The sequence below is a fragment of the Idiotropiscis lumnitzeri genome, chromosome 9, assembly GCF_059441095.1.
Source record: "Idiotropiscis lumnitzeri isolate Australia: NSW breed Sydney's pygmy pipehorse chromosome 9, RoL_Ilum_1.0, whole genome shotgun sequence".
In the NCBI taxonomy this organism is placed as follows: domain Eukaryota; kingdom Metazoa; phylum Chordata; class Actinopteri; order Syngnathiformes; family Syngnathidae; genus Idiotropiscis; species Idiotropiscis lumnitzeri.
In genome coordinates, this window is record NC_142399.1 from 10,271,781 (window position 1) to 10,297,965 (window position 26,185).

The 26,185-nt window shown below is 42.4% G+C and overlaps 1 protein-coding gene across 3 annotated transcripts in view; it reads right to left on the reverse strand.

The window, feature by feature from the left end:
- Nucleotides 1-8,506: 8,506 nt before the first annotated feature.
- The window catches only part of ccser2a (coiled-coil serine-rich protein 2a), a 31,892-nt gene continuing 14,213 nt past the window's right edge, over nucleotides 8,507-26,185 (reverse strand). The window contains exons 6-12 of one of the 3 annotated variants that reach the window (XM_088305216.1): nucleotides 25,842-26,022; nucleotides 24,172-24,240; nucleotides 23,968-24,087; nucleotides 20,786-20,923; nucleotides 15,124-15,202; nucleotides 13,389-13,428; nucleotides 9,173-9,380 (exon numbers count right to left, since the gene is read on the reverse strand). In XM_088305216.1, the coding sequence (XP_088161342.1) occupies nucleotides 9,329-9,380; nucleotides 13,389-13,428; nucleotides 15,124-15,202; nucleotides 20,786-20,923; nucleotides 23,968-24,087; nucleotides 24,172-24,240; nucleotides 25,842-26,022 (679 nt within the window). In that variant the 3' untranslated portion in view covers nucleotides 9,173-9,328. Of the gene's footprint in view, nucleotides 9,381-13,388; nucleotides 13,429-15,123; nucleotides 15,203-20,785; nucleotides 20,924-23,967; nucleotides 24,088-24,171; nucleotides 24,241-25,841; nucleotides 26,023-26,185 lie in introns of all 3 variants that reach the window. The other 2 variants (XM_088305217.1, XM_088305215.1) reach the window with 2 other exon arrangements.

Consider the following 26,185-nt stretch of genomic DNA (forward strand, 5'->3'; position numbering starts at 1 on the left):
ACACCTGCAAGCTTTTTTCGAGGATGTTCAAAGTGTGACACTGTTTTGTGTTCTGCTTTACGGTTGAGAACGGGGGGGAGGGGGGGTGCAGGGGGGGGGGTTGTTGACGTGAGAGCTGTTGCCTTTGCAGGCTCACGCAGGGATTCATTTGCTCCCACTCCATTTGTCTCTGCTGGCTTTGAGGGTGGTAGGATTTCATTAAATCCAAAAGCCTAGTTTAGCACGTTGGGAAGAGGCTCTCATCAATCGGTTTGATCCGAACCCTCGCGTTAAGCAGTAAATGATGTCTCACTTTTCCCGCTCCGTTTGTGAAGGCTCTTTTCATCTGGAGAAGATTTCCAAGTTGTTTTTATTTTGGGGTCCTGCTCGTTATTAGTGAACACACACACACACAGATCCAAAATCTTACAACTCATTACATTTGATTAATGATAATTTGATTTTGATGTGCACAACGTAAATATCAAATGTGGCATTAGATGCATCTCAGTAATTGTAATATAAAAGCCAGCAGCACGACAAATTTCATATTTGGAAATGTTTGTAGAAAGTAGGACTGAACTATTAATCAAATTCAAATCGCAAAAGCTGCTATTTGGAAAGGGAAATAAACTGATTCATTTCAATCACTAGATCTCTCTCTGTCTCTCTTATATATTATTTTAAGTATGTATTTCTATAGTGTTTGGATTAATTCAGTGCTTGGGAAGTGCCGTAAACATCTTTACATTATCAGTTCAACATAAAAGTTGAGGTAATGAAGCCACAGATTTGTTTACTGATTTATTTTCACACTTGCTTGGAAGAATTTTGTGACATTGGTTTGCTGTGTAATGAAATCAGACAAGACGCAGTACGGTTTGCTTACAATATTTTTTTTGTTGTGTTCAAACACTTTTGAAATATGTGTTTTGATCGGTTTCAATTGCGTCTAATGTGTGAGTTAGGACTAAAACACAATATAACCTCTACATCAGGTGTGGGCAAACTACGGCCCAGGGGCCACATGCGGCCCGTGAAACGTTTTAATCCGATCCACCAAACTTGAAAAAATGTAAATGAATAAACCCTGTTAATGATTTATTTTCTAAATACTGTTTTTTTTTTCAAAGACACATATATTGTTGTAATGCTTTTGTTCACTTTCATTTAAAATTAAATGTATTTTTTTTTCGCTGATGAGGTGAGGTTACCAAAATACTCCATCCATCTGCTCCTGGTCCGGCCCCTCTGTCAAATTTTAGAACCCATTGTGGCCCGCCAATCAAAATGTTTGCCCACCCCTGCTTTATATGGTAGATTTTCACCTTTTACAGATCCGTGAAAAACAGGGGGCTCATTCTGTTCCATTTTTCAGGTAACCTCATTCCACAGTCCTGCGCCTGCTTTTCCTGTCACATAAATGCTACGGCCAATTAAGGAAAATGCGCTAAATGATGCTCAGTCAGCAACATTTGCATTCATTACTTACTACAACCATGACAGGGAAGCCGTGCCTTTCTTATTGCGCTTTTTTTCCCCTAATGTCTCAAATTAAAAATGTATATGAACTAATTAATCACACCTTACCTAAATGCACAACCCCAAGCGGTTGCGAGCGGTGCAAACAAGCGGGTAATGAATGAAACATCTCATGGTTTGCCATTGTGTTGTTGGTGGTAAATGGCTGAAAAACACTCCGTGAATGAATCTGTCCTTCAAACATGTTGACGGTGAATTTGTTTCCCTGGAGAGTGTCAGCCGGAGTTGCATTTGCTGTGCAGCTGCACCTTTGGATAGCGGGCCGCTCTGGACTTCATGTTGACATCCAGCAAGCCCAAAGTGTGTGTGTGTGTGTGTGTTCTGCACACTAAACGGGAAGGTCTCCAGTTTGTGAAGTGCTTCTGGGTTTCCAAATGGAAGAAAAAGCAGGAGGGGCACGACAGGACCAGTTGTTGGAGAGTCTCTTTGTCTGTCTTCTGACCGGTTTCTGCAGTGCACTTAACCACACGCGGGGATTTGATCAATGCGTGGGAGGCAAGGCAAGTCCGAGGTGATGGAGGTACCTGCCAGGGCCTCACCAGCGGCCGCTCTGTTACTAATACACTACCTCTCCCGAGGACATGAATCTCAGTCGCAGTAGGAGCCCACACAAAAAAAAAAGAATCCAGGCTGCATATCCAGGCTCAGCTGTATGCTGTTGAAACCACGTATACCAGGAAAAATTGCTATTGTGGCATTTACAGGGCAAACATGTGAAAATTGGTCCCAAAAAGGTCTGCAAAATAACAATACAATAAGCGGTGTCCAGGTTTTCCGCTATTTTGGCAGATTTTTTTTTATTATTTGATTTTGGGTGTAATTCCACTTTCGGCCAATAGGTGTAAGCACACAATTGTTTTCAACATTAAATTTGAAAGAAGAGAAAAGAGAAAGTATCTCAAGTTCACACTCAATTTTGCTGAGAAGATTAGAGAGAGATTATTGAAAATCTCAATCCTCACCCATGCTACATTTTACGCCTACAGAAATTTATGGTCTCTAGGTAAGATTATTGATGTATTTTGGGAGATAGCTTGTTAAGTTTGTTAGTGTGTGAAAAAAAAAACGGGATTTGTGTTCTGTAAACACGAGGATGAGTACATTGTATTACAGTATTATATTTTTGTTTCATCATTTGCGCTTTTTGTTCCCTCAATATTTTACATTTTTTTTGTTGTTGTTAAAATAGGGTATTTTATTTATTTTGAAGCTTTCAATTAATGCACTGGTGGTCTGGAAGATAACTATTGCGGTTTTCATCGAAAGATGCATTGTTTTTTTTTTGTTAACGATAATTTACATTCAGTCTCACGGGTTATGCAAATGATTCATGCTTTTAATCGTTCTGCCTGTCACTATTCATCGCCAGCATAGATAGAACAATGATACATTATTTGGAGTAAATTATTCTCAGACCAATTAAGTTAAACTGGATAATTTCCCGTGGCACACCTGATGATAATCTCTCAGTAGGTATTCACACAAACCTCATCCATCATTTGGCTTTATCATGTAGGGAACACAAAAAAAAAAAAAAACGCTTTGTGTGAAGGGACGGTTGGAGCACACACAGTAAAATGTCCGATTCCAAAAGAACATGTTTCCAAATATTACTTTATTTCCACAGTGATACAACCAGTAGAGTTTGTATTAACATCTTAAAGTACCGGTAGGTGAGTGGAAGCACTGAAAAGAATCCAACACAATCTCCTCCGACACGATGACACACGCACGCGCACGCGCACACAGACTCATGCAAACACACACGTATGACCTCTCACTGGTGGGCAGCATCTTACTAGGCTGCGAAACCTTTAAATTAACATTTCAAACATTGTTTAAAGTGCATCGGGTTAGTCATTTTCTCACGATATTGCACAGCCAGCAACCGCATGCAAGTCAGTCAATAATACTTTCAGCTAAGCTATGGCCTGTGTTTTTGTCGATTGGCTAAGTATTGTGGCTTTTGATGAAAGTTGAGCATGTCAAAAAATGTAACGCATATTTAGAAAACATTTCAAGCTTTCCGTTTTACTTCCAAATTGTCAGACAATATTAGACATATTTCCTAAATCTTGGACACCTCGTTAATGCGATTGAATTAGAAATATTAGATGTGAAAATGAATGATATCATCACCAAGCTACTTTGTGTAAAAAAAAAAAAAAAAAAAAAAAAAAAAAAGAAAAAAATAATATTATATAGTGAGCCGGCAAAAAGACAAAAGCAGTTCCAGGGCGTTGTGACTAGGTAAGCGGGCAATTGTTATCAAGCAGCTCGGAGTCTGAAAAGAAAAGCGAGCGCTCATAAAGTAAAGTAAAAGTTTAATTTTTATTTTGCCCCGTGGAGGCAGCACTTCATCACCAAGTTGCCAGAACTAGAGCTTGTCAATTAGTCATTTGTTCATATTTATATTTATATTTGGCTATGACAGCCTGACACAGTATTTCCTTGGGAAATTTGCAATTCCCTAAGACTTATTATCACTTTTTTAATGAACATTTAGGCCTATATGTTATGTGGTTCTTGGTCTAAGCCGCATCTGTCAGCATTTCGACATTTCAGAATCAGAATGGCCTTTATTGTCATTATACTCGGTGTTCAACGAGATTGGAGCGCTTCACTTGAATCACAAGTGCAAATAAGCTTCAATTCTCAGGAATTGCAGGTTGCATAATTCAGCGATAACTACACAGACGCTGCAATCCATCACTCAGCAACCTCCCAGTCTTCCTCCAGTGCCTTTCCTCCTCGTGCAAAAGCCGCTAACACAACTAACAGAAAACAGTCCAAAACAAGAGTTAACCAAGTTTTGCTCCCGCGTGTTGAATTGATCGACAGTGCCGCAGAGTTTTCAGGCTTTGTGCGTTCGGCGGGAGCCAGACTGATTGGCCGCACTTTTAAACTGAGCGAGGGCATTGATTTGGAGATTAGGGCTTTAGAGCGGCACGCGGCGGGAAGAAGGACGGCGCTGGCCCTGCTTTTTGCCGCGCGTCGTGTTTGCCTTGCCGCCCTGTGGGCAGACGCATCTTTGACACACACAAACGCACCGCATTGATTTCTGGGTCGGCATTAGCGAGTGTTGAGTGGCACGGCCGAGGTAGGTGAAGTGGGGCTGCGGAGGGGCTCGACATCCTCCCTGGAGCACGTCGCGTCCGAACCAACATATTTCACCTCACGCTCGTCCACTCACGGACTGGCAATGTTCCCCCCTCAGCCCGCTATCCAAACAGCTTCATGAGCGCCTTGGATGTTTTAGGTCCGCTCTCTGGCTCTCCTGTTGCGTCACCCTCCATTTGATTTGTATTTGGCTTTCCATGTTGGGTTTGTTTGGTCGCTTTGGCACACAGCTGAAGCACCTAGCAGCTGTTCGATGGGTCCGCGGGACATAAACCCTCCCCTTCTGTTTATTTCGTTGGAACCTAATTCTAATGACCACAATTTGGAATTTGACCTTAATCTTAGTCCTGCACAGTGAGTGTGAGATGTTTTTCTGTTCCTACACGCACTTTTAAAAATAAATGAAAACTACTCAAATTCAAAGAGAATTCGGCTACTGGTTTGGAAATTAGTGACTGGCTTAGAGCCTGAATACATGAAAGAAAAGATTATGGAGGGTTGTGAGGTCAGCTGACTCGGGTCAATTAGTGGAGCCCACATTTCAAAGCAAACATGGTGCGACAGCATTTAGCGGTGAAGCTGCACGCGATTGGAATGAGCCGCCAAAAGGACTGAAGTTAGCAGCACATGTGAATGCTTTTAAATCCAGCTCACAATCTGCGTGTTTTCCATTAGGATCTTTTATAGAATACATTTTTTTCTAAATCACTTGCGCTGTAAGTTCTGTTAGTAATTTCAGTAAACTATTTGTCTTTTAAAGGTCTTAAATTATGCAGGTGTCTTAAATACGTTTGCCTTAAATGTTGATTTGTAACTCTCTGAAGCATATTGTTACCTTGAGTAAGAAATGCGTAATATAAAGAAAGCGGCCTTGCCCTCAATTTGTTATGTGACTTTAAACTGTTGATAAATGCGAGTGAGACAGTGCATTAGGGGTCGAACCGACTAGCCGACTTAACCACATCACAATGACATCAAGCTGACGCTAACGCTCGCTGCTGATCGTCCGTCAGCTGTCAATCAGCAAGTTCCTCAAACGACCTCCTATAACAGAATTGACTGAAAATTCTGCAGCGACTGCTTACACGTTGAAACCAGGGCAAGACCTCACAAAATGAACGGCTATTGTCGAAATCACCCGATTTGTGTTTCGCTCAAGTATCAGCTTCACCTCACTCACCCAATCGTCCAAATCACATTCAGACCCTTTCGCTGCCTCACGGCCAGTCAGAACAATCACCGCAACAATTGCAAGTTTGCGACAATACGGAATTGCAAGGCATTCTCTCATCTTGTGATTTAAAGAAAATCGACTTCTTTCGTGAATAGCAACCCTGCAGTAGTGTTACGTGCATAGGTGTTAGAGTTCGATAAGTTCTGACTGACGGTGAGGGCGAGAAGCTGTCTGAATATGACGGGATGAGCGAGCCAAGGGAGTTGTACGGACATCTAGTTGACAACTGAAAAAAAATATCAATGACGTCATCGATTAGTTGACGTCAGCACCTTTGCGTCGACGACAAGAAAATCTGTAGTCGTTCCACCCCGAGTCTGAATGTCAATATGCGCCCTGCAATTGACCAGCTAAACGGATTACGTTCGACTTCAGAGGTTCCACTCTGTGTGGGGTCTGTGTTCGTGTGTGTGTGGTCCCTTTCACGTCCGTTCTAGTTGTGTCATAGTGCCTGTACGTGTTTGTGTGTGTGTCTATGCGGAGGGGACGCAGTGGAGCGGTCCCTGCCAGAGGCGTACAGAGGCGAGCGGTCACGCGGCCCCGACAGTGAAGAGAGCAGAGTCCCTGTCAGTGGCTCTTCTTAACACACCGCTGCTCGCCATGCGGTAACGTGCTAGGGAGCGTTTGACAGGACAAAAAAAAAAGAAAAAAAAAGAAAAAGGGAGATAAACAGAGTTCAATTTAAAACACACACACAAAAAAAAAAGCCAGATTCTAGTCAACAGATGGAGGAGGCAAACACCTTGATGAAGCCCTGATAGCTGATATTTGCATGACCGCAAATTAGTCATTTGTAGGATGTTTGTCACAAAAGTAACAGGTCGAGATGGGCAAGTTCCAATAGCGGTCTTATTTTATGGTATCGAAATCTAGTGGATGCTGCCGATACCCACCACTGATACTAAAACAACCCATTAGTAGTAACTGGCGCTATACTGCGGCAGTTTGACACATCGGCAAATCATTATTTGCGTCTTCATAATTTTCAGTCCTTGTGTTGAATGAAATTTTATACATCACAAGCTTAGCATTGATGGGACACTGATTTTCTAGAGATTTATAGAAATAGTGAGTTGCATATTGTATTTACGTTATTGTTTGGAAGCGACAGATCAGTGTCTTCACGGGAATGATTATAATTAATTATCAATGACATACAGTCTAATACGAATGTTATAAAAAAAATAATTTGAGCAAATGTGTTGTTTTCAGGAGTGTGTATCAGACTCGTAGCCCTTTGCATTTATCGGTACCAAAGAAACAAAATAAAACAAACAACAAAAAGAAGCTCAAACGGCTTTCCACTGTTGTGAATCCATGTTTTTGTGCTCTGCGACTGAGTGGCAACCAGTCCAGGGTGTCAGCTGGGATAGACTGCAGCTCACCCGCCTCCCTAATGAGGACAAGGGCTATACAAAACGGATGGATGGATGTCTTTGTAAAGCAGAACAGGCCTTGTATTGGATCTCATTAGTGACTTTATAGTGCCGCTGTCTTCCACTCGGCGCACACAATGGTGCAGAGTAGACACACACACACACACACACACACGAGTTCTTTTTCGTAAGACAACTTTGTCTCTCACACCTAATCCACCTTTTCTGCCATGACTCATTTTCTCCAACACAACTTGTTTTTAGCCTCCACGCTCCACCTCCCGGGGCCCTTCAGCTACACTGTAAAGGTCGCGTCTGCGCCACCTTTAAAACGGTGCGCCGCCGTGGGTCGGAGGGCGCGGCCGTGTGTGGGCAAGCAATTTTGTTTCGTTGTGAATTGAGCGAGAAAAGTTTTGACAGCAGAAGGGACTAAAGGAGACTTTTGATGGGACGCTGACAGCTGCTAAGGCAGGGATGGGCTAACTTTGGTGCTCAAGGCCCACATTTGATTTAAAAAAAAAAAAAAAAAAAAAAAGTGATGGGACGTGTGAGACGAAATAAATACAAGTTAAAAGGTGTCAAATGCATAAAATGGGACATTTTAACACTGAATTTATAATAAAATACATTTTCATTTTTTAAATTTAGAATTACGGTAAATTCTCGCCAATTCTCAAAATGTACCCATTGACGTTCTTCTCTGTGGAAACTATCCTCAACTGTTCACTGAACACTCATGCTGCAGCTGTGCTCTTTCATCTTTCTGAAACAAGATGGTGCCAAAGCGCAGGCTAATAGGAAAGTAGCAACTATTGTCAAGGAACTATGTACGTCGGGGAGGAGCTAAGTTTAGCCTGGGTTGTTAGTGGAAGTTACAACAGGCTTTTTGCCTATGTGCATCCACGTGCACATTCAGAGCATTTTTCCCAACTCAAATCCTATCATCTCCGTCTTAAAACAATTAAAGAAGTTAGATTTTGAAAATCTCTATCTATGTATTTTGTAATGATGATGGGCCAATTCTGCTGAACCTGAACAGAATTTTTGGAAGGTGATGATATGCAAGCCATTAATTTTTAAGGCTCACGTAATGTGTTTCACAATCAAAGTTTGGGGATATCTTTTATGGCGATTAAGCAACTTCAAACATTTTAGGTGGGGGCTCAGTTACTTGAGACTTTCCCTATTTGTGACAGGGCTCGTCTCAAATCTCAGTGAATGCTGTAATTTAATAGTAATTAAATGATTAAATATATTCTTGCTTTACGATTTAGATTTATTTTAATATTTACAACCTGTGTCACAATTAACCAATTATTTAATAAAAAAATAAATGAATATAAAATAAAAGAATAAATATATTGACGATACATGAAAGAACGGAGTCATGCTTTGCCCACCCGTGTGCTAAACGTTTGTAAAAGTGACATCATACAGACTTACAGGATGTGGAGTTGAGTTGTTCGTTTTGCTACATAGTCTACATATTCGGTGGTGTTCCAGCCTCTTCTTCTATTTTGGTTTGACGCGCGGCTTGACCATCCTCAGGGAATCTTTGGCTTGGGGAGACACGAGTGACCCGAAGGGGCCATCATCTTGGCCGTCTCCTTGAGCGATCCCCGGTTGGTGTTCTCTGGGTTAGAGCCACCGCGAGGACCACCCGGGGGTTCCGAGATCCCGCGAGGCAGAAGTGGCGAGGTGCGACACAGGCCAGGGAGTTGCTGCCTGGGGCCGGTGTTAAAGCAAGGAAGGCCTCTGGACGGAGGGGGCAGCTGCCTGCGCCTGCTGGTCAAAGGCTTCAAGGAGGACGACTGTCTGAGCGGCTTGACAGCAGGAAGTGACGAGCCCTCGCCATGAACGGAGGCGGCAGCAACCGGGTCGTGCGATGTGGCCGAGGGGGCCCGCCGCTCACGCTGGACCCCTGAGCTTGGACACTGAATGCCGCGGCGGTGATTCAGCTGCAGCGGGTCTGCTGGCGCCGACATATCCGACGCAAGGCCGTCAAGAGGAGCGTCGGCGTCAAAATCGGCCCCTGCGTCCCTCGTCGGGTCACTGCGGCCCTCGGTGAGGAGAGTTTTTACTGGTCTTCCCGGGCGGAAACGCTCGGTGAGGTTGAAAGGTATTTGAAGCTGCGGGAAGGAGCAAAGAAAAATCCAAAGGATTAAAAAATGAGGATAAAATAGTTATGAAACAGCATAATGAGGTAGACTCTGATGCTGCTCCAGAAATGACATTTTTTTTGGGGGGGGGGGTTGTTTGATGTCGCTCAGCCATTTGAATATTTTTACAGCTGCAAAAGGAAATTCAGAATAAAAAAAAAATCTCAGTTTCTTTGACTTATTTGCTCCTAACATCACAGCGTGTTTGTGCTGCCAGTCATCAAACTATTCCTGGAACGGGACAAAGTCACAGAGGAAGCCCTGAATCAGCACTTGGAGGAGAATAACCTTGCCGTGTGAGCGGATGGATTCACATCTTTTGAGGCGCTTTGTGACGGGCCGCTTCAGACCAATTCAGAGGACCACAAAGGCGTCTGTGTCACAAAGTGCTGAGACACTTTTTAAATGGAAAATATGTCAAGACAGCCACAGAGCACCATGGGAGGACTACAGGAATGTCTTTGTGCTATTTGAATGAGCGCCAGCATTAAATCTGCCAAATAAACAAAACGACTTTGCAAAGAAGCATGTGCAATGAATAAATAATCTCATAATTGATGAACTGGAAAAAAAAAACAAGTGGACAATTCACCTACTCCACAACTTTGTTAAATTGTGACAGCGCTGTTCAAAGCGACGGTGTCATCAATACCTGATGGTTAAACTGTTCATGACCTGACGAATTTGTCAAAAAGGACAACGTGAAAGGAAATGTTTGGCCACCAGTTTTTTTCAAGTTTTGAGTTCAGGTAGCAAGACCACATGAAACAAATGAAAAATTAACAGGCTCTCGCACCAATTCTATCTCAAGAAAATCCTTAAAATGTTCCGCGAACTTTGACACCATGCTTGGTAAAAGCAGCTTGGCAATGTCGCTTCATCCACATTTCGAGGACACCTGCTTCTGATCGGTGCTCGATTGGAGAAATTCATAAGCAGTGGGGACGTTGTACAACTACGAGCCCAGGAATTTGCTCAAAATGGCTGCTTCGAACCAAAATGGCCCACTTCCTTAAGATTTTTTTTGTGTGTGTCCTGTTATGACACGTATAAGTCCAATTTTGTGTCCATTGCTGAAACTGGAGACAGACGGTATTTTTTTCCCCCCAACTATTCAAGGGGTACTCGTGAGTGAGTTTTTGGGGGATCGTAATCACCACCCAGTGCTTGAGGCCTACTAAACGCCCGCATCTGTGTCCAGTTCCTGACCAAAATGATGCCCATGCGCCACCCCTCGAAAGCATTTCATCAAAATCCTGCTAACTGTATATGGAAATGATCAATAAACACTAAAGGTTAACATTAAAGCTAGTAGTAGCCTGTTGTATTATATAATTCTAAAACCAATATGAACAATAGATACAAGTTCACTAACGAGACTTCCATTCTCAGTATAAAAATAACACACATTGATCGTTTCATTATTTCACAGCTACAGTCGAACAGCTTGTTTGTTTGTTACTTCAACAATGTAATGACCCGCGAGTGACACAATTTAACTGGGCTGTAACGATTAACCCGGAAAGCAAAATGCTGAACCTGTGACCCGGTTGGCCCACCGCATTCCCAACAGACACTTAGGCGCTATAAGGTAACGCTGACCTCCTCGCAAGCGCTCAGGCAGCCCGAAAGGAAGCCGAGCAGGCTTATTAGATAAATCCAGTCAACAATGGCGTAGCCGCTCGGGTTAGAATGAAAAGACAGTATTGCACCATCAGTGCAGAAATACAGCTTCCCAATGACCCGTGACCCCACCGCGAGGATGAAATCCTACTTAGTTGTATTGAGGACGATTCTTTAAGGCAGGGCACTTTATTTATGCTATGAGTCTGAATCCGCCTGAAGCTATCTGGAGCGATTAACAACATGAAGTGTGTTTTAGCGCAGCCATTTCTTAAGGATGTGTGAAGATGTGAGATTCTGTGCTGGTCAGGCAAGTGCCTTCTGCTTCTATGCGCCACGGATGACATGCTGGCTCTGGATGTCCGAGGCCACAGCACCATCTGCTGGTACATCGGCACACATTCTGCTGAAAAATGTTGGGTTCTGCTCATCCGATATTTTTATTGGATTTCTGCAGCGAGCAGCCAAACTTGCTTGGAATGGTCAGACCGGTCAAATGAATGTTCACGACTTTAGGTAACCCCTGTCTGCCGTTGGTAAATGATAAAAATTCACTTAAGAGAGATATGCATCAAACAATGTGTCTTGTGATTGAAGTGATGGAGAATTCCACTGTCACAACGAAGGCAGTTTCTTGTATATTGTCCGTCTCACACCGCTTTGCAAAAAAGTCGGCTACTGACAAAGATTATAGTTCACAAAAACCAAATAATGACAACTAAAATTGGAAAAAACGTTTAAAAAAATATATTAAAATACAACAAAGTGCTTTTAAAAAATGACAATTGAATCGACATTTTGTGTTTATGAAAATAACTAAAACCAACAGTAATTATAATGAAAATATCATTCGATTATGTCTTTGTCAATTCATACCGCATATTGTGATAATTGCTGCAGGTAGATCAAACAGCTGTTTGGGAATTGTAGTTGAATTTTTATTGCACTTGACAAACGTGGCCTGTGTCAAAAATAAACAAATAATAATAAAACTAATTCTAAAACTTTAAAAAACTAAACTTCAACAGTGTTTTGGATATTATTTAAGTCAGTAAAATCAACTAAATTTAAAAAGTCAAAATCAAATAAAAACTAAACTATAAAGAAAAACTCAAAACTATTATAACTCTGTTTATTATTATTGTTTTTAAATATGTTTGAATATAACATTGCTCCTTTTAAACACCCACAATTCCCGGTTCCCCCCAAAAATCCAATGTAAAGTTTGCATATTGGAATACGTCCAAAATTCCCCAGCTGGACCACCCGTGGCAATTTACCAGAAATGTTCAGCCCTTTGCGAACCAAGTACTTGGTGCCATGCTCGCAAAACCATCGTTTGGAGTGGCCACCATCCAGAAGACGTGACGTCATTTGACGCACAACGTGGCTGCTCTCATCCGCCACTTTTATCTCTTCTGAATACAACCACAGTTGCTCAAATTTAAACAAGGAAATGAAAATTCTCCGTTTAGTCGCTTCTGGTGGACAATGACAAAGCGTGTCATTGCGCCACATCATCATCATCATCACACAAAGTCACTAATACGGACGGCGCCACAGTATTTCCGTGTCGGTTGAGGCCGTCATGGTTGTGAAAATGGTGATTTGCATGCCTCAGCACAGGGCTCGCCTGCTTTAGTGAGTTTGAAATACGGCACATTCAAAATGTCCAGACAGGAGAACGCACGGAAATGGAGAACAAAACCCACATGCGGAGATTAAAACATGCATGCGGTGTTTGACTTGACATGGAAGAAATCAACTAAAAGCATCACAACAGGAGGTCGTCTATTTGAAGTGTTTTTTTCTTTTTTTTTTCTTAAGATAATAATTATTGACTCTAATTATGATTTTACTTTTGTGTTAGCATCGATTAGTGATTGCCAACATTTGGTTCATATTTTGGTCAGGTTGCAAATCGAGGACCCCCAATGTGGACAAAGGTCTTAGGACACACATCTTGGTTGACCAGAGCAAAGGTTTGGAGAAAAAAAAAATAATTTCAGTTCCAGTGCTGATGAAAGCATTCTTGGAAAAACATTGGCATAGAAATGACCAAATTAATACGCAAATGATCCACAAACAGCCACATTTTGTCGAAACAACATCACATGCTTCCACTGGCTACAATTCCTACTTTCATTTACACTTCCAGAAGGTGCAATGGTGTCCCAAAACCTTTTCCTTCATATATATTTAAAGACCAAAAACCAATAAAAATCGGTCTTGCGACATCCGCACACTGAGAAGAAACGAAAAATATTCCTGAAATGCAACGCATGCAGATGGAGGAGGGCATGCTTCACACTAATGTTTGACGGTTAAGAACGTGAGAGAGAGGTTCTACTGTACCATGCCCGGTCAGTGAAGTACTGCACTAGGTGCTCCACTCCTTGCCATAGTCATTATGTGTGGGCAGGCAGAGTTAAGAGGGGAAGATGAGGAGAGGAGGCGTTAGAAGATGAAGCATCGAGAGAAGAGAAGAGATAGGAAGGACTGCGGTTGGAACAAATTCCATACAGGATTAAGATCTACTTCATGCAAATAAGAAAAGTCACATAAGAGATCAATAAAGAGGCAAGTTAACGTAAAATGCATTCTTCCGCCTGATAAGCTTTGGTAACACTCTTGACTTGTAATGGTGGTCCAAATTCTTTTTGCCTTGTACATTAACACAATGGATGAATCAAGAAGTGTAGGTTGCGCAAAGAAAAAAAAAATCAGGAATTACAGCCATCTGATGCAGAGTAGCTCCAATTTCAAGGGCTACCATGCATGGTTCTTTGGAAGGTGAGAGAAAAGTGGAGTACCCGGAGAAAGCCCACGCAGGCACGAGGAGAACATGCAAACTTCACACAGGAAGGCCGGAGATGGAATCGAACCGTGCACCTCTGAACTGTGAGGCCATCGTGCTAACGCAAATTAGTGGTTAGCATAACATAAACATGAGTGCGCAGAGCATTTTGGATCCATTGGAAGGGAAAATTATGTTCAAGTTTCCACATAATATAATGCAATGGCGTAGGGAACTCGTTTACAACATACAGGATCTGACTGCTGTTTTTGTTAGCAACGGGGTTCAAATGGGTTCAGCGGCAAACTATTGTCCACAGTCTCCTAGATTTTGGCTGATTGGTATGGTTGGGCTCACTGGTGCGTTCATACTTTGAAGAAAATGGTGAGATTTCCTAAAATGGCCCGAAGTTGTTCTGGATGGCCTCGTCCACTTTTCTTGAGATTTCGCACTTAGGCCATCTCTTGTGAGTCAAATACAGAGATAATTTAGAGCTCTGGAAAATGGTGGCACCCGGTATAAAACGGCAGTGATTTGAACATCGGTAAATGCCATATTTATGTGAAAGCCTACACTTAAATCACGTGTATTTTTATAGTTGAAATCCAGGGACAATCTGACTTGGTTTCACTGCTTCCCACGTCTCTGCTTGCGAGCACACTCCGCTCCCACCGGTGTTGCGAGAATGATGCATTTGTCCCAAAAAAAAAAAAAAAGAAAAAAAGCTTAAAAAAAATCTCAAGAGCACTCAACGAAGCTGAAATAACCTGAGGTGTTCGAACAATGTGCCGCATTTATTTCACCTTCCCTCTTGATCGAAAAAAGCACGGCGTGGGTTCTGTGCATTTCTTCCTCTTTTTTTTTTTTTTTGCTTTTTACCTGCTCACGCGTTCATTTCCTGCCATCTATTTGTCTGTTGTTGATCTCCTTCAGCACTGCGTCATCATCGGAATTTACAATATCTCAGCTTGTTGGAGGATTCACTGCTGGCTGAGTGTAATCTTCATAAGTAGAACCCAAGTTGTGCAACTGATGAAAACTTCTGATATAAAAGAGCATTATGTTCTATAACAGAATAACCGCAGAACAGATGAGGAGTGTGTTAGGGGAACAGAGGATGTGCTGTACACAAAAAAACAAAACAAAAAAAAAAAAAAACAATATCAGTGTAATGAAACTGCCAAAATAATAAAAGCCTGGAAATTGCATGTGATGACTTTGGGCTTTTAAATGAGCGCAAGTAGTTACCCGAAAAAGATGGCAAAAAGGCAGGAAAGCGTGTTAGTGACTCACTCTGTCTGCGCTGGGGCATGCCGGTACAGGCCTGGTGCTGTGCCTGCCACGGGGGCGGCGAGGGGGTGGGCAGCACACCCTACGCAGAGAGAAAATACACAGGACAAAAAAAAAGGACATGACGAACCGGAACACACACACACACGCAGAAGCTCCCATGGGAAACCTATAGGCGGGAAGATGAAGAAAGCACAAGGACACATACAGGCAAATATAAAAGTGGCATGCGCCACATCCTTAAAATACACAAACATTTCCTCTGGATACAAATGCACACGCGCACGTCCACAGATGTGTCACCTGTCAAACTGACAGCTGACATGACAGCTTTTACAAGCTCAGACAGCAAGTGGAGACATATTTTAGCCTTCGTTTATGTCCATCTACACTTTTTTTTTCTTGGGTGCAGGGTTAGGTTAATATGCCCAAGAAGAATATACACCCGCACGCACCAAACACACACTGTCTTGCGGCAGCACGATCGACAAGTGGGCACCGATGAGCTCTGCGCTTGAATCTCGGATAAGACCTTTGTATTTGCAGAGAGACTAAAGACTAAATTGTCTTTGTTTTCAGGAAAAATAAATGTCAAGTATGTGACACTTGTCTCACAGAAGACTAAATTGTCTTTGATGCTTTTCAAACCATTTACGTTAGGCTCGTTTAAAAATAATTTGTCCACAATGTGCATAATGAAACATGAGAATAAAAACTCCACCAGTTGTCACCGATGTTAGGTGAAATTGTTAAAAATAAAATGTGTTAAAAAAAAAAAATTTGCATATTCTGGTTTGATTGAGGACTGTATTATATAGTCTTCAAAGCTCATGAAAACACCTTACTTTGTCTTTGGCGTCAACAAAAAATGTACATCAGGAGTAAATACAAGGCCGTATTACACAAAGGTTAACTGAAGACTAAATCAGAGGTTTCCAAACTACGGCCCGGGGGCCATTTGCGGCCCGCCATTCATTTTTCTACGGGCTGCAACAAGACAAAAAAATATTTCGAAAAGTTACATTTGACACAGCCTGGGAAGCTTTAAAAAAAAAAAAAACTTTAGGTGGGCGGAGTGTGAAGGGTTGGGAGTTTTTTTTTAAACATTCAAAGATACAAATTTAGGAATGAAACAAATGCTCTTCAAAACACTGGTGAATAAAGATGATCTTCGGCTTCCTGCTCTGTCTGATTTGTGAAGTTGTCATATTAATTTTGAGGTCCTTAACTGTTTTAAAAATGATTAGCGTGCTACTGCTCACTCTTGTTTCTTTGTTCTGACTGTGGAGATGATTCGGCAGCTGTTCCGTGCGGGGTGGCTCTAGTCATGTGGGATACCGGCCCTATTTGCTTTATCACCTTGAACAACAAGATGTTATATAGAAGATTATCTAGTTAGTTGCTTGATTGAGTTTAGCATCAAATAATTTTACAGTGGCCCCCTTGCATCATTCCATTTTTCAGTATGCGGCCCTCAAACAAAAAACGTTCCACCCTTGCCCTAAATCGTTGTCAGTGTTTCCAATGGCCACCTGTCTCAGTGTCAGTCCTTTGATTGACATGTCTGGGCTATGAGAATAAGACGGTCTGGCGCAGGAAGTTCATGCTGCTCCCTGCAAGTAGAGACTCACTCTTGGTTTATTTCCAACATCGCTATAACATTCAATGCTCCTTTTACCCATTCCCCGTGTAACAGATGCCTGAGATACCGACATTGACATTTCAAGGTTGAAAATGGCGTGCAAGCAACACCTCATACTGTATAATGAACTCGATTATATTTTATTGAGTCACAAACAATATAATGGGACTGTCAAGGAAGAAGCCGTTTGCGCTGGATATTTAAGAGGATCTTTGCAATGATCGTTCCTGCACTCGTGTATTTTCGCGGAAGAGATTCTCCACGCTTTGCTTTTTAGCCACAGATTAATAGAAAATCATAAATATAGTTAAGTATGACTGTAAAACAATATATATACACTGTACAGGTCCGACTTGTCTTACGGATGCAGCTTTGTATCCGGAAATGTAATTGTTGCTGTGATGCAAAAGACTCATTACGCTTCGCTTTTGAGCCTCAGGCAAATACACCAAGTTCTTGTGATAGCCAGTGTTGTAAATTGTTGCTTACTTTAAAAAAAAAAAAAAAACGACTTTACTTCACCATGGGAATGCACATGCAGGGCGATATCTGACGTTTAATGATTCACTCTAGCCCGTGCGGACAGCACCCCAAGCGAAAGCTGTCGAGTTTGCAACGAAAAACAAACAAGATTGGGGCGTGGGGGGAATCCATTCGCTAAAGAGGTCAGTCATACCCGAAGAAGCGGCCCGCACACTAGATGTCATCTCACTGCCGAGCGTGTGCAGTCCCACCAGCAGATGGTGGAAGCTGATGAAACAGGGTAGGAATTCAAAAGCAACGAAGGAAGAGTACCACTGTGATCTGACATGATATCAGGAATTTGGGGGCGGCAGCAACCTGTGCATGTGTGCGTGTGTGTGTGTGTGTGTCACAGAGTGACTTCTGGCGAATGAGTCATGGCGAGGATTTCAGAGGGGTTCTTTCAACATTATCATCATCCCACTAATCACTAACTTGTTTCAACTCACGCCTTCCAATGCTTACTCTGATTTTCTGTGCCCAAGTGTGTATGTGCGCATGCGTCATTGCGACATTGATGCAGTGAGTTATGTAGAAGTGACGATGTATGATGAAAAGATGAGTGAGGAGATGTTTTAAAATGAATCCAAGGCCGCCTAAATTTATTTATTCATATAAATATAAATCTATTGTTTTACCAAAGATTGCGTTTTTGTGTGTTACAACTTATATTGCAAATTCACCAGGACGAATCATTTTGAAAGAATTGACATACCATCACGATGACATTATGAATGAAATTTTATTTTATTTTATTTATTTTTATCTTGTATCGCATCATCATTGTCCTCCCAGACATAAATACCTAATTTAATGTGGGCGAGGTGTCTACGAGACTATGGAGATGTCCATGCAAACATCACAAGTTGCTAATTCAGGCAGAGTGACGGCTACATGATTAAAATATACTGTCACTGGCCACAATATTAGGTACGCTTGCACACTGCGATCAAATACAATCGAAATGGTTTTGCAAGCATTATGATGAACGTATCGTGAATGAATACTTCGCCGACAGTGACAGTGAAAATTCTGCATTAAGATGTAAAGGCAGCATGTTTGTATCCAACTCTTGCATCAGAGCTTGTTACATTTTGCAGGTGTGCCTCTGAAAGTGTCTCGTTGCCATGTACACTATATTTAGACACGCATAAGGGCGCCATGTGCCAATTTACTGAAATCACACCAGCCTCCTGTTTTGTTTGTTGAGCGTGAGTAAGGAGAGAAAATGTTCCCCCCTCGCTCATGACTGCCTCTGGGAGCCATTCAAGAATATTGTTTTTTTTTCTCCCCTACAATTGACATTTAAGCGGCAGTTAGCGCGACGCAACGAGAACGTCCCACTGTGACAACTGTTCCCGCCGTTTGCCCTGCAAACATCACGCGTCCAACATAAATTTGGAGAGAAAATTAGACTGTAGGCAGATGGGAACGGCTTAAATGGGGATTTGTTGGCAAAAGCTGGAGGAAATAATGCAAATGCTCATAAATTAATTGGATGTCCATCGATTTTTAATTTTTTTTTCTGCGCTTATCTTTATTAGAGTCGTAGATGAGCTGGATTTTATCCCAGCTCACTTCGGGAAAGAGGCGGGGGACACCCTGAACGAACCGCCAGCCAATCACAGTGCACACATATAATGATTCACGGTCACATTCACACCTCAGGACAATTTAGGCTAGATTCACACTGCATGGTTCAAATGACACTTTTTTTTGCTCTCAAGTGGCATAATCCGGTCGTAAAAATAGAAAAAAAAAATCTTCACATTGGCATGAGGTCGGAGAAAACTCATACAAGCTCAGGGAAAGCTTGCGAACTCCCTATTTAATCTAGTGTCAGGCTACAAACCAGATTTTCTGAACCCGGCAGCACCAATCGTCCACTTTACTTGCCTGGGGCCATTGAATATCAGCATCGAGGAAGTAAAAATCATTACAAGCTGCTGGCCTTTGACATGAGAATGTTCCTCAGCTGATCCGTTCAGCTTTGCACTCAATAACTCCACCAGAAGGCATTGGGCCACTCCAACAACTTGATAAGATGCCACATTAAATGTCAGTGGAGTAAAAATCAACACAAAGCGTGCTCGGTTCCATGTTTGAAACATGTGTGACATCTTTCGATTTACAAAAAAATCAATCAATCAGTGTTTCGTATAGCCAGTCCCCCAAAGTCAAGATTCTTTTCTGTGCAAGCGTATTCAGGCCACCGAAAAAAGATGCACTGCAAACCTCCAGGTTGTCACCGCAGAGTCGTTGACACTCACTTGAAAGCGTTGCAAGCGTGTGCAAGAAATAAAATCCACACAAAGTGAGTGGAGGGTCAGAAATATTTTTGGAACATTTGTACTCTCACCATGATTCAAGTCCAAACTTGTTCATGTTATCGTCAAACTTTTTTTTGTTAACGCTGCTGAAAGTTATCAGGACCCCCGTTGAGAACAAGCGGGCTTTATTTGCCGATTGCCATGGCAACAGTAAAACCACACGCTGTTGTGCATGGTGGGGGGGCTCCAGTGTGCTTAGGGAACTCAACCACTCCAGTTTATTAGTGTCCGAGCAGCAAGCGCTGCGAAGACCCTCTTGAAATCGCTTTGGTAGTCTTTACCCATCCATCGGGTAAATCGCCTCTTTTGAGTGACTCAACATGCTCAAAACCCAACGGTTATTGCAAGGGCATGTATCGTGGTGAATACTTGCGCATTTTAGAGGTCTCAAAAAAAAACTAGGTAGCACATCTTGCTACATTTTAGCATACATACAATCTGTTGGAATTTCCTCTTTGCAAATATCACATTACTACAGAGTATAATGTAAAACCACGTTATCTTAGCGTTTTCTGTACTAAGGTTGCGTGTGACATTGCTATATGTTAGCTTGTCATCAATAATCATCACAAAGAGTAAATCACGCCAGAACATCGATCAATCCACATGATAGGTCGATGCAGAATGTTCGCATGCTACATGTGAGCATGCTTCCTGTTAGTATCATAAGACAAAAAACAATAAAAAAAAAAAGGCTAGGCAATTAAATTCCTCATAAATAGTGAGATAGAGATTTCCAACAGGTAGCAGGCCCATCTGAAATTTCAGAAGGAATTTTTCAAATTTTTTTTCTAATTCAATTTTTTTTTTTTCTAATCAGAACACCATCATTCCCCCTCCAATTCCTGTTTGCCTCTTTTTGCTCCCCTCCATATTTTCCCCATCCCCTCCGCAACACAAACAGCGGCCTCGCTCTATTAAGTGTGAGGTGGAGTGACAAGCGGGCTGACAAGCTCATAAAGCGTCCTCCGCTGGGAGGTCAGAGCCTCGCGCGCACGCCAAACACAATGTTGATGGGTGACTCAGCGATATGTGGTGGAGATGACCACCAGCCTCTGTGTGAGTATGTGTCTGTGTGGGGCTATTTTGTAAGTGCTGCACATTTACCAGGTATGTAAAAAAAACAACAATAGTATTCAGAGTGTGCAGTGTGGATGATATGTGAACTCACAGCGTGACTGGGGGGTCTCCAATGGGTCTGGGTGGACTTGTCACAAGGGCGTAGCAGTCGCTTGTCGCCCAGCTGTCGTAGTAGCGAGGGCGCCCTCTGCTGTTGACACTGGCACTTCATCTGACGTTCTCGGGCGAGCTGAAAAAAAAAGGGCAATATGGGAGAAGATGATTGCATGACTGCGGACTACTATATTGAATAAGCAGCTCAGCCATAATTGCCTCCGCGGCTCGGGAGGCAAACAAGACTCTTGAAGAGGACGAACACAAGTCTAGTGAAAAGAAGCAAGCGTTTCTTTTGTGTTCCAACAACCGGGGTGTGCAATGAGGCTGACCTAAACTCATCTATTAAATAATGTAGAGCCTGAAATGTCTTTATCCGATATCCTTTTTGGCTGTGCGCGACTTTTTCAAAGCACTCGCCTGCCAAGCTGAGGTCGATTGCCTGCATTGTAACGTGAAAATGCAGCAGTTGAAAATGCACACACCAAAAACTAATTGACAGCGACGGCGTCATAACATAAAAATGCTGTTTGGAGCCAAAATGACAAGCATAAGATGTCAAACTTGGAGAAGACGGGAGCTGCGTCATAATGAGCATCTGTTTAATGGAGTGGCAGTTTGTGCACATACAGTACGTATTAAATTAAATAAACATGCGTGTTGATAATTATTAGTTGTTCTTATTTGTTCAAGCTCAACTGTAACTTATTAATCAACTCCCAAATGATAAATCATCTTTTGTAACGAGGGCTCAAGAGTTTAGCGCTAAATCTCACAGCTTGTGTGGCAAAGCTGCCAACTGGGCAACTCCGCTTTGGGAAAAACAAAATAGCGCAACTTTATGTGAGTTTCACAAATACAATGGGGCCAAATTTGAGTTTCTTCCATTCTTTCCAATCAAAGTTAGCAAAAGTCAAATGATCAGCTGTCTTTGCAAGATTATCCTGAACAATGACCCTTTCCTGTGGTGTGGGGTGTGCTGTTGTGATTATTTCTCGATGATCTGCTCGGGTTGACAATCGTAAATGCTAAAGCCGGTCAACATTTACAATAAATTGTTACATGTGCGGTCAACATCGACCACAATAAAAATGACTGGGAGAAGAGTTTGCACCTGTAATAGAACACATAAGCTTACAGTTAACCTAACTTTCTGTAGTTCGTTTTCTACTACTCTTTCGTCATTGTTTATTTCAGGAGTCGGGATGATGCCTCTCACAGGTCAGTACTGCACCCGATTTCTTGTTTGGGGGAAGTAGTGTCGCGATTGGTGGAGATATTTTGCTTAAAGTGTGCTGTGTTGGTCATCTCCAGCATAACACACACCATAAGAACGCAATTTTGTCTAATTTTTTGCTTTAGCTGTATATGCCAGCTGCGGTGTCAAGGAATGACGACGAGCTACTCGGTCAAAACGGGATGCCAGGCAATTTTAAACAGCCCGGTGCAAAATAAATATTTCGAGGTTCTCACCTGATGCAGAAGCCAACATAATCTGAATTGTGCACAGTCCAATTTTACTAGATTTTCCTTTTAACTCACTCTGTCAGGCTCCATATGCAAGAATGCCATTCCACCCTCCTATCTGTTGTTGAGGATGAGGGTGCAGCAATATTGTGCGGGCCCGGAGAGCGAGCTGGGTAGGTGCTAGCTCTAATTGGGGAGGCTCGCATAAGGCGGTGAGAGAGGCCTGGCTATGACATTTTGGTATTTGCGGACGCAGCCGCGGATTTGAATATGTCAGCCGGCCATACGGTTGTTCGGCTAACAAGGGAGTCTCTGCAAGACACTAATGAGTGTTAGGATGGAGATAGAGCAAGCTAAAAGCAAACAGAACAGAGGTTATTGTTAGCCAGCGGTGGGCGCAAGACAACTCACGGCAGCGCGTTTGCGGTGTCGAACGCCCACCCGCGATAAAGGTTAGCTCGGTGCGTCTTGATTTTATCAGTGGACATTTGCACCATCCGCTTCTTGTCTTCAACATCATTCACAGCACGTAGTGATTACATTCAGACAGACGGGAGTCTCTCTTTAAACTTCACTGTGCACCACTTCACGTGGTATTTCTAAAATGGACAATTTGGAAGGGCGGCAAAAGTTGATAGTTTGAAACAATCAATATCATTACAGTGCAACCGTTAGCAAAAGCATGAAAGAGTGAGTAGTTGTCTTCCCCCCTAAAAATGTTGAAAATTCCCTAAAGTTAATGATTTAAAGGAGTCCTGTCAAACTTCATTTTCCACTATTAGATTAGTCAGTGTGAATAAGGAATAAAAGTGCAAACATTGATGGCATCTGATTTGCAGAAAAAAGGTTTAAGTCGATTACGTATCAAAACAATGATATCGCCTGTACGCAGCCATTTTGGACCGCTTCACGTGATCCTTGTGACACTGAGCGTGTTGTACACTACTAAACTGTTCATTTCAGGCTTGTTTACCGGTCTATTGTACTCTAAAAATGTCGGATGGCGTCAACAAGTATTCCCATAATTTGGTTATGACTGCTCGGGTCAGGTTTCATGCTCTTCCGAGGAGAAAGGGGACAAGGGAGAGACTTTAACAATGTAATGGCTGGCAATGCAGTCAGCCTGCGAGCTTCTAATGCGACTTCGGTCACAACTCTTCATCTGTACAACAGAACTGATTATCCCCCCCCACTTTCCATGCACAAGTCTTGGCATGTGAGAATCATTGTCTGAAAAGATTCGCACGAAACTCGCAGTTAGGATGATAGTCACGTGCAAAGTTGCCTGTCCAGTGGCAACATTCTGTCACTTATTGGATAAAAAACGTAAAGGATTGTCACCAAAATGTATGTAGGCATGCATAAAAATATGAGAACGAAAATACAAGAACGAAACTTGCAATATTTTGGATGATATTCACTTCGATGTTTTGTACATGTTCAGGAGTGATTAATTCTTTCCATTTCATAACTAAGAAAATGCAACCAGACCAAGAATGTAATTAATTTTGAATGGCATTAAGTAGCTTGAGGGACTCGTCACAATGTTTAAACTTTCAAACTTCTATGTCAAAATACGTAATAGGAATCCCAAACCTCGACTCAAAATATTTATTGAATTTTTTCCGGTTGGTTTCTGTGAGCATTTAAAAAAAAAAAATGGGGGAATGAATGCTGGCAAAGAATGTTGCAGCCATAAAAAGTCTGCTTTACCGCTTGTTCTCGCTGATGCTGCTGTAGCTGCTGACACTGCAAAGTGAGCTGAACAATGGTCTTGTCTCGACTCCGAAGTTCTCCTCGCAGGGTGTGCACCTGCTTCACCAGCTCCTCAAACTGCAGACATGCGCACACACATGTTCATATATATATATATATATATATATATATATATATATATATAAATGTTGTTTCTCTTACCTGGGATACAGTATTGGTATTGCCTTCAATCTCCCCCGCAACATCTGCCAGCGAGTCCGTATCCTCGAGCTGGAAACACACAGATACACACCGAAACGCAGAAAGTACACAGTGAGCACGATCAATGACAGTTGCCGTAGGGCACCCCTCAAGAGCAATGTTGTGAGGTGGAATAATTTTACCCCTTCACACATACACCCCGCCGGCCTTGGACTGCCAGGCACCAGTGACACAGCCCGCGGCCCAATCTCAGAGTCTACTCAACGCATTTATTTCACAACGAAGCATAAATGTCAGCGAGCTGCTTGAATAAATCCAGTAATGCATTTTCTTTTGTTGTTTTTGCCAAAAGGTAGTTCAGAGGTGGATCTTGTATGAGTACACTGAGAGGCCAACTTATTGGGTAGACAAATTACCACGCGTTCATCTGAATTGCGGTCCATGCATACTGATTATTGGGCAGATTTTTTTTCTATCCTTCTGATTGGTCAGCAAGGGCCTAACTGTCGAATGTCTATAATCGATTATCCCGAGCGCTTATCCAGCTCTGTGTTAAGAGTGACTTTTTTTTTTCTCTCCGGTCTGCTTGGAAAAAGGTTTGGCCAAGAATTGTAATCGTTAAACCTGCTCGATGATTACAATCGAAAATTGAATCCAAGTTGTGCATCTGTTCATCAGTTACAAATAAACTAACAGCTTATTCTATTTCTTTAACTTCTCTTCTTTGTATTTTGTGAACACCTGGATGCCTGGTGGCACCGTGCTGCCTCTTACAGGTCAGTCTTGGTACTTCATCCATTTTGGGGGGAGGTGACTCATGACATGGGTGGAGATGTCGTTATGAGTGTGATGTTCATAACACAGAGCAAAATGTTTTCCTTCGTCTCTCGCATTTGCAAAAATCAGTGATGGAGTTAAAAATTGGCTTTTGTATGCAAGTTCAGATGATGTTTTTGATGATTTTATTTCAAAGGTTTACACAGAATTTTCAATCAAACAGAAAATATCCACTTGAGGCTACAGTTAGACGAGAAACACATTCTTGATTTGTTGAGTCATTCCAATGTTGGGATTGGAATTGAGCATGAATAACATGAAACGGATCCAAGCTGCCTTGTATCCACTAAATGATGCGTACAATATTTCCTTGGCACGCTTTGAGCTGCTTGGTGCCAACTGGGCATCCTTTTAAAAACGCAACCTACCTCAAGACAACCCAGGTAAAGGCTACCTCAACACGCTGTACTCAAAATGCTTCTGTAATCACCAAATTGCAATCCAATAGAGCAACATTTAAAATGCAGTGCAATGGGAGATTCCATTTGTGGATGTTCAGCAGAAAAATCTGCAACAATTATGTGACGCTATCATTTCAACATGGACCAAATCCTTCCCGCGCTTGGTAAAATAAAATGTATGCCACCAAGCAGTGTGTAGGTAATGAAGCGGCCAATGAGTGTATTCATTCAACAACAACAGAATTCATTTTCGAGCATCCTTTGATCTGGCTCTTGCTGTCGCCATTCTCTCATTCCTGCAACTGAGACAGATGGACTCAGTAATTGATTTCCTCGCACTCCCCACTTAAACGCAGGCAAGCACAAAGGAAGGCGCAAAGCGCACGTAAAAAGGCCAAGCCGGTCGGGCGTATCTAATAACGAGGGTCGAACCTGCAGTAGGTGTTTCAGCCTGAGCAGCTGGTTCTTGACCGAGCTGCAGTCCTGGCTCATGTGCTCCAGCGAGAGCTCATCGGGCACGGGCGCGTGGCCGTGTTGCCTGGCATCCGAGGGGGCGGCCTGTAAAGACATCCGCGAAGACTTGAGGCCGTCGTAGTGATGGAAGAACGGTGCCCTGAGAGACAAAACAGTCAAGGTTAAGCACAGTGGAACCTCCTAAGTTGGAATTGGACCAACATTTTCTGGGAAAAGCAGCATCAAAGCAGAATATACGTTAGAGGTTACGTACAAACATTCAAAGCATCACCGTACTTGTCAATGTTTTTTGTTTTGTTTGA